The following is a 7,414-nucleotide window of genomic DNA, read 5'->3' as shown; positions in this document are numbered from 1 at the left end:
TCTCCCTCCCTCCTCTCCCTCCCTCCTCTCCCTCCCTCCTCTCCCTCCCCTCCTCTCCCTCCCTCCTCTCCCTCCCTCCTCTACCTCCCTCCTCTCCCTCCCTCCTCTCCCTCCTTCCTCTCCCTCCCTCCTCCCTCACCTCCAGGTCTTCGTCCGACAATGGCAGACCCAGCTGAATGCAGACCTGGGAGCATGTCAGACTTGTGCTGCACATGCTTTCCTCGCCTCGTCCTCTCATCTCCTCGTCTCACCTTACGGAAGTTGTGGGAGGTCACAACCTCCTCTCGCGTCTCTCGCGTCTGATCGAAGAGGTTGCGCCACTTGGGTTGCTCCAGCTCTCGCTCGCTCGGCTTCAGACTTCCTCCTATCAGCCCGTTCGACGGCACCGTCAGCCTCAGCTGCAGCAGCTTCAGGAGCGACCGAGCAGGCTCGTCTCACGTTCTCAGCGATCATGTTGGGGTCTGTCTTGCTCCGCTGCGGAGAGGTGAGGAGAGAAGGAGGAGGGACGTCTGACCTCCTCCCGCTCGCGCTCCTCTCTGTCCTTGCGCATCCGAAGGTTCCGAAATGAGTTGGCTCGCCTGTCTTGCACCACCGATGAAGTCTTGTCTCGCTCCATCTCCACTCCTCCTGCTCCACCTTTGACAGGAAAAGTATCAAGTGAAGCAAGACCTTTGACAAGCAACAAAGAGAGGCACGGGGAATGCGAAGAAGAGAGCAGAAAAGAATGCATGAAGCAAAAAGTGAATCATCAAAACCAGAAGAAAACAGAGGAAAGAGAAAAGATGCAGCATGAAAACATAAGAAGGGCAGACAAAAGAAACCAGAAACAGCAAGACAGGTAATGTCCACCACAAAGATTAAAAGATAAATCTTCCTACCTGCCTGCCTGCCTACCTGCCTACCTGCCTGCCTGCTTGCCTGCCTGCCTGCCTGCCTGCCTACCTGCCTACCTGCCTACCTGCCTGTCTTCCTATCTGCCTGTCTTCCTACCTGCCTGTCTTCCTATCTGCCTGTCTTCCTATCTGCCTGTCTTCCTACCTGCCTGTCTTCCTATCTGCCTGTCTTCCTACCTGCCTACCTGCCTGCCTGCCTGCCTGCCTACCTGCCTACCTGCCTGTCTTCCTATCTGCCTACCTGTCTCTCTGTCTCTCTGCTTTCATCTCATCTTCATCTCCTGACAACGCAGGGCGATCACCCACCCCTTGTTAGCCCTCACCTAACGGACCTACTCCAGACTGACAAACACACAGACAACCAAAGCAGACAAAAGACCGATGTAAGAAGCTGCGAGCAAGTCAAAACAAGTGCAAGTACCAGTGGAGGACAGAACAGAAGCTTGAACCTGTCATATTACAAGAGCTCGTATCTATCATACTACAAGAGCTCGTATCTGTCTCATACTACAAGAGCTCGTATCTGTGTCATACTACAAGAGCTCGTATCTGTCTCATACTACAAGAGCTCGTATCTGTCTCATACTACAAGAGCTCGTATCTGTCTCATACTACAAGAGCTCGTATCTGTGTCATACTACAAGAGCTCGTATCTGTGTCATACTACAAGAGCTCGTATCTGTCTCATACTACAAGAGCTCGTATCTGTGTCATACTACAAGAGCTCGTATCTGTGTCATACTACAAGAGCTCGTATCTGTGTCATACTACAAGAGCTCGTATCTGTGTCATACTACAAGAGCTCGTATCTGTCTCATACTACAAGAGCTCGTATCTGTCTCATACTACAAGAGCTCGTATCTGTCTCATACTACAAGAGCTCGTATCTGTCTCATACTACAAGAGCTCGTATCTGTCTCATACTACAAGAGCTCGTATCTGTCTCATACTACAAGAGCTCGTATCTGTCTCATACTACAAGAGCTCGTATCTGTGTCATACTACAAGAGCTCGTATCTGTCTCATACTACAAGAGCTCGTATCTGTCATACTACAAGAGCTCGTATCTGTCTCATACTACAAGAGCTCGTATCTGTGTCATACTACAAGAGCTCGTATCTGTGTCATACTACAAGAGCTCGTATCTGTCATACTACAAGAGCATGTATCTGTCATACTACAAGAGCTCGTATCTGTGTCATACTACAAGAGCTCGTATCTGTCTCATACTACAAGAGCTCGTATCTGTCTCATACTACAAGAGCTCGTATCTGTGTCATACTACAAGAGCTCGTATCTGTCTCATACTACAAGAGCTCGTATCTGTGTCATACTACAAGAGCTCGTATCTGTGTCATACTACAAGAGCTCGTATCTGTCTCATACTACAAGAGCTCGTATCTGTGTCATACTACAAGAGCTCGTATCTGTGTCATACTACAAGAGCTCGTATCTGTGTCATACTACAAGAGCTCGTATCTGTGTCATACTACAAGAGCTCGTATCAGTGTCATACTACAAGAGCTCGTATCAGTCATACTACAAGAGCTCGTATCTGTGTCATACTACAAGAGCTCGTATCTGTGTCATACTACAAGAGCTCGTATCTGTGTCATACTACAAGAGCTCGTATCTGTGTCATACTACAAGAGCTTGTATCTGTCATACTACAAGAGCTCGTATCTGTCTCATACTACAAGAGCTTGTATCAGTGTCATACTACAAGAGCTTGTATCTGTCATACTACAAAGCTCTTATACTCGATCTCAGTTGTCGGGCTCGGGGCATCATCGGGCGCGGCCGGTTGAAGCCCTAAACCGTCGACACTTGGGTTGTAACGGTTTACCGTTGCAAGGAATCAGGGTTAGTACTGAAGGAGAGAAGGGCAGGGCAGGAGGGGCGTGAGAGAGGAGGAGGAGGAGAGGACGAATGGTTGATGGTGGCGATGCTGCGGGCATGATGTGGTTGCGATGTGGTTGCGTTGATACGAATATGATTGACTACGCCAAGTGATGCTTGCTCCATCATCCTTCAGCTGCCTCTCGGATTGAATCCTCCTGGTGGCTGAGGGGGTTGAGATGAGATTTTCCCTTCTCCTGCTCCTCCTCCTCTCGCTCCCTCTGTTGCCGCAAGCCAAATCTGAAACCATTAGATCACCGACGAGAAGTGGATCACATGCGAGAGGCAGAGCAGCGCAAGAGGAGCAGTCGCAATGGGAGTTCTCGTCGCCGTCGACGGAAGGGAGGAAGAGGAAGAAGAAGGGTCCGGAGCTCTCAGCGCGACTGCAGGAAGCGTTCGGCTCTCGTCCTGTCTGGTCTTCCCTCGCTCTTCGCAATGTCCTCGCGAGCAGCCGTGAGGCCATTCGCCAGGCCCTTCCGGGCGTCGCTTACCGGTAGTTCACTGTCTTACGTGGAAGAAACGGTGACTGGTTGCCAGGATGCGAGACGGTCCGTTCAAGTCGTTATGGGTGAGGAGAGGGTTCGATCCCTCCTCTGAGCCATCCTCTTTCATGTATCAGGTCTCCTATCGTCCTCTCCTCCTGACCCCTTCCTCCTCTTCCTCTCCCATCCACTCCTGTCCTTCCCGCCCCCTTCTATCCTCTCTCTCTCTCGCTTCATCCTTTCGCTTCTCCTCCCCCAAGTCTTGTCTGTAGCCGCCTGCTGTCCCTATGGCCCCATGCTGTCGTTCTTAAGCTCTCGCAGATGTATCCTCTCCAGCTCCAACGCTTCGAGCAGCAGGTGGCAAGCAAGCTGCTGGGCAACAAGCCGAGGAGAAGCGACCACCGGCTGCTGGAGGTTCCTTGGCGAGCTGTCACGGTAATGTCAAGTAGAGGAAGAGTGCGCGGGGAGGAGGGGGAGGACACGCATGCCTGAAGCTGTCTTGAGCAGGTGCTGCAGCTGGTGGACATCCAGGAGCCTCAGGCAGGAGGAAAGGAAGGAAGTGCGGCACTGACTGGGGGAACAGATGGAACGACTCTTGCTCAACGCTTCCTCCTCTTGCCGCTACTTCGATGAAGAGCGAGGATGGCTTACCGACGAGGTATGACGAGGAAGCAGAAGAGAGAAAGTAGAAAGGAGGAGAGGAGAGAAGAGAAGGAAAAGTGAAGAAAGGAGAGCCAGCAAGTTTGGCACGCGACCTGTAGGGGCTACTGAGAGAACTTGGTGTAGGCGTGGGCTCAGATCAAGGCGATCATCGAGACGCGCAAGTTCGAGCTCCTGCGCGTCTGCTCCCCTCTTGTCGCCTCCCCACGAGTTTCTCCGATGAGGAAGCGAAGTCAGCAGGCCATCCCCTCCTCCCCTGCCAAGAGGACCTTGAGCTCTCCAGCCTCACCTAGAGGTTCTCTCTCCCTTCCCCTCAGCCTTCTTCTCCTCCTCACCATGCTCTGCTCCTCTCCCTCTTGTTGCTGCTGCTGCTCCTCTGCTCTGCTCCTCTCCCTTTTGTTGCTGCTGCTGCTCCTCTGCTTTGTCCCTTCGCCTGCCTGCTCCTTCCTCCCCTCTTCGACCTGAACTGGAGCATCACAGGGAGGACCCTCGCCTCACCTTCGCCCTCCCTTCCTCTGCTGCGAGCCCTGGGGTGAACCATGTGACCATGCGACCTCCGACGCAGCTGACGAGGCAGCAGGGGAGACAGAGGCCTCGCCTTCCTCCTGGGTCTCCTACTCCGCGAGGGCTTGACGCACAGGCTGCTGCTGCCCCTCCTGCTTCCTGTCGCGCTCCTGCTCTCGCGAGGAGAGGCCTTCTCGAGCATGTGGGTGCGACTGCGAGAGGGCGCGGGAGAGCCGCTCACGCCGAGGAAGCTGAACAGCAAGGGAGCGAAGCAAATAACGAGCAGCAAGGAAGGAGGAGAAGGGGGAGGAGGGGGGGGACAACCGGGATGGCAGAAGCTCCTGTTGTCGATCCTGGGAGTAACAGCGATAGTATGTGTTGTTTGATGTAATGATGTCATGTGACCCTCTGTGCTCCTCGTCGCCCTTGCTTGATCGCTCATCTTCCTCCTTTCTTCCCGCCCTTCTTGCCTCCTTGTTTTGCTTTCTTCCTCTCTGCTTTTTCCTCCCTCGCAATTTCTTGATCACCTGCTCCTTCTCCTGCTCCTTCCTCTCCTCCTCCTACATCCCCTCCACCCAGCCCTGCCTCCTCTCCCTCTCCCTCTCCGTCTCCTGCTGCTTCTCCACCTGCTGCTTCTCCTCCTCCTGCTGCTGCTGCCTGGTCGTCAGGTAGTTGGATCGCTTTCTCTCCGTCGTCTTGTTTCTCTTCTGCCTTCTCCACACGCTCATGCCCTCCGCCTTCCGTCATGCTTGGAGGAGCCTCGCCCGTCGCCTCGTAGGTCGAAAGCTTGAGCGATTCCAAGACGAACTCAAGAACCTGAGCCGAAGTGAGGAGGAGAAGGAGGAGGAGGAGGAGGAGGAGGAGGAGATGAAGGAACCTCTGAGGGAGCGAAGGATTCTCGATTTGCTTCCTGCAAGAGTTTTTCGACTCTGAAATAGGCGCTGGGTTGCGTGAGAAGAGGCAAGTAGACACATGAACAGAGAGAGAGAGAGAGAGAGAGAGAGAGAGAGAGAGAGAGAGAGAGAGAGAGAGAGAGAGAGAGAGAGAGAGAGAGAGAGAGAGAGAGAGAGAGAGAGAGAGAGAGAGAGAGAGAGAGAGAGGTTTTCACCTGCTTGCTACTTCTTTCACCTTTACTGGCAGTTGAGCTTTTGCAGCTTCTTTCACCTGCATCTAGTTAATCGCTTGCTACTTCTTTCCACGCCTTTCATCATTCTCTTCCCTCCCCCCTCCCCTTTCCTCCTCCTCGTCCTCCTCCTCGTCATCTCACTTTGTTTACGCGAGCCTTCAAGTCAGCCGCGTGTTCCTCTGCTAACTTGGCTCGAAGAGCTTCCTGCATCGAAGCTGCTCAGAAATCTTTCACTCCCCCTCCCCCTGGCTTGTACTCTCCCTCTCTACCCCCCTTCCATCCCCCTCCTCCCCTCCCTCTCCTGCCTCTTCCTCCTCCTTTAGATCAGCTCCTCCTCCTCTATCGCTGCCCCTACCAGCCGAGCAGCTTCAGCCTGAGCAGCTTCAGCCTCCTTCTGCAAAGAAGTGAGAAGACAGGAAAAATAGAGGCGACAGCACTACAAGAGAAGTGGTGGTGGTGGTGGTGATGATGATGACGACGACGACGATGATGATGATGTGGTTGTGGTGGAGGGGTGGGGTAGGGGAGGAGGAGGAGGAGGAGGAGGAGGAGATTTGAATGGTTGAGAAAAAGGGCAAGGAATTCAGGTTTCACCTCAAGTCGCCTAAGCGTTTCTTTCTCGCTGTTTCGCCTGCTCTATATGTCAGTCTCTTCGCTTTTTCTCTCTTCTCCCACATGTCTTCCATCGCTCTTCTCTGCTCCTCCGCTTCCTCCTGCCAGCGCTTCGTCGCTCTGCATCGACTTTCAGCCTCTTTGCCTCCCCTTCGCCTTCTCCTACTCAGCCGCGACAACCTCCAGCTTCTCCTTCTGCTCAGCCATCAGCATCTCCCTCAACCTCCCGCATACTCACTTCTGCTCTCAGTGCTTCGAGCTCCTTCTCAAGCTCCGATCGTCGAAGTTTCTCCTCCTCCTCCATCTTGCGCTTCAGCTCCTCCAGCTCCTCTTCGCGGGCTCCTGCTCCCTGACCTCCTCGTCAGACCCTCTGTAACTTCTACCTCCTCCTCCTGCTCCTCTCCTCCTGCTCCTCTCCTCCTGCTCCTCTCCTCCTGCTCCTCTCCTCCTGCTCCTCTCCTCCTACTCCTCTCCTCGTCTTTCACCTGTAGCCGCAGTCGTCGAACAGTCTCGCGCAGCTCAGCAAGGCTCCTGCAAGAAGTCAGTCAGAGAAGTACGAAGGAGAGAGAGTAGAGTATTGGGGGGAAGTGAAGGAGCAGGAGGAGCAGGAAGAAATGGTGGTGGTGGTGGAAGAGGAGCAAGGAAGAGTACTTGTCTGCGGCAGCTCGCTCATCCTCCAGCTCTTTGCTCCACTTTTCGCGCTGTTGAGGAGTCAAAGGGGAGAAGGAGGAGGAGGAGGAGGAGGAGGAGGAGGAGGAGGAGGAGGAGGAGGAGGAGGAGGAGGAGGAGGAGGAGGAGGAGGAGGAGGAGGAGGTGGTGGTGGTGGTGGTGGTGGAGGAGGAGGAGGAGGCGGCGGCGGCGGCGGCGGCACCTCTCGCTTCACTTCTTCTCTTGCTCTTTTCCTCTCCTCCTCCGCCCGTTCCCTTGCGCTGGTCTCGTCCATCGCTTGCTGCACTCCTCTCACTCCCTCTCCTCCTCCTCCTCCCCCTTCCTCAACCTCCTCTGCACGCTTCCTCTCCTCCTCCGCCGCCTTGAGTTGCCCGCGGAGAGTTCGCACCAGGCTCGCACTTTCTCTGCGACTAGTCAGTCGGAGCATCTCCCTCTACTTGTCGTCTTACTTGAGTTCGCTCTCCTGCTGCTTCACCTCCGCCATCGCCTCTTCCTCTCGTTTCCGGCATTCCTCGAGCTCCGCCTGTTCACCAAACCAGCTCCTGTCATACCTCCTCCTCCTCCTCCTC

At 54.3% G+C, this 7,414-nt stretch overlaps 3 protein-coding genes across 3 annotated transcripts; 1 reads left to right on the top strand and 2 right to left on the bottom strand.

Moving 5' to 3' along the window:
* Positions 1 to 80: 80 nt before the first annotated feature.
* On the bottom strand, positions 81 to 730 carry GUITHDRAFT_142516 (hypothetical protein; the record flags this gene model as incomplete). The annotated part of the gene is made up of 4 exons (XM_005827556.1): positions 81 to 398; positions 439 to 474; positions 515 to 636; positions 670 to 730. 4 exons carry the CDS (start codon positions 728 to 730, stop codon positions 81 to 83), a joined length of 537 nt encoding a protein of 178 aa, XP_005827613.1.
* Positions 731 to 2,971: 2,241 nt separating this feature from the next.
* On the top strand, positions 2,972 to 4,470 carry GUITHDRAFT_142515 (hypothetical protein; the record flags this gene model as incomplete). Its single annotated transcript, XM_005827555.1, has 6 exons — positions 2,972 to 3,285; positions 3,330 to 3,411; positions 3,596 to 3,709; positions 3,858 to 3,932; positions 4,061 to 4,229; positions 4,415 to 4,470. 6 exons carry the CDS (start codon positions 2,972 to 2,974, stop codon positions 4,468 to 4,470), a joined length of 810 nt encoding a protein of 269 aa, XP_005827612.1.
* Positions 4,471 to 5,883: 1,413 nt separating this feature from the next.
* GUITHDRAFT_113164 (hypothetical protein) lies at positions 5,884 to 7,368 on the bottom strand (the record flags this gene model as incomplete). Its single annotated transcript, XM_005827554.1, has 10 exons — positions 5,884 to 5,958; positions 6,159 to 6,195; positions 6,240 to 6,296; positions 6,343 to 6,371; positions 6,415 to 6,525; positions 6,662 to 6,707; positions 6,828 to 6,877; positions 7,048 to 7,125; positions 7,174 to 7,249; positions 7,295 to 7,368. Coding segments are annotated over 10 exons (633 nt in total), but the record flags the coding sequence as incomplete, so codon positions are not given.
* Between the last annotated feature and the right edge of the window lie 46 nt (positions 7,369 to 7,414).

Source organism: Guillardia theta, assembly GCF_000315625.1.
Source record: "Guillardia theta CCMP2712 unplaced genomic scaffold GUITHscaffold_65, whole genome shotgun sequence".
Classification (NCBI taxonomy): domain Eukaryota; class Cryptophyceae; order Pyrenomonadales; family Geminigeraceae; genus Guillardia; species Guillardia theta.
This window is presented reverse-complemented; position numbering and strand designations above follow the sequence as displayed.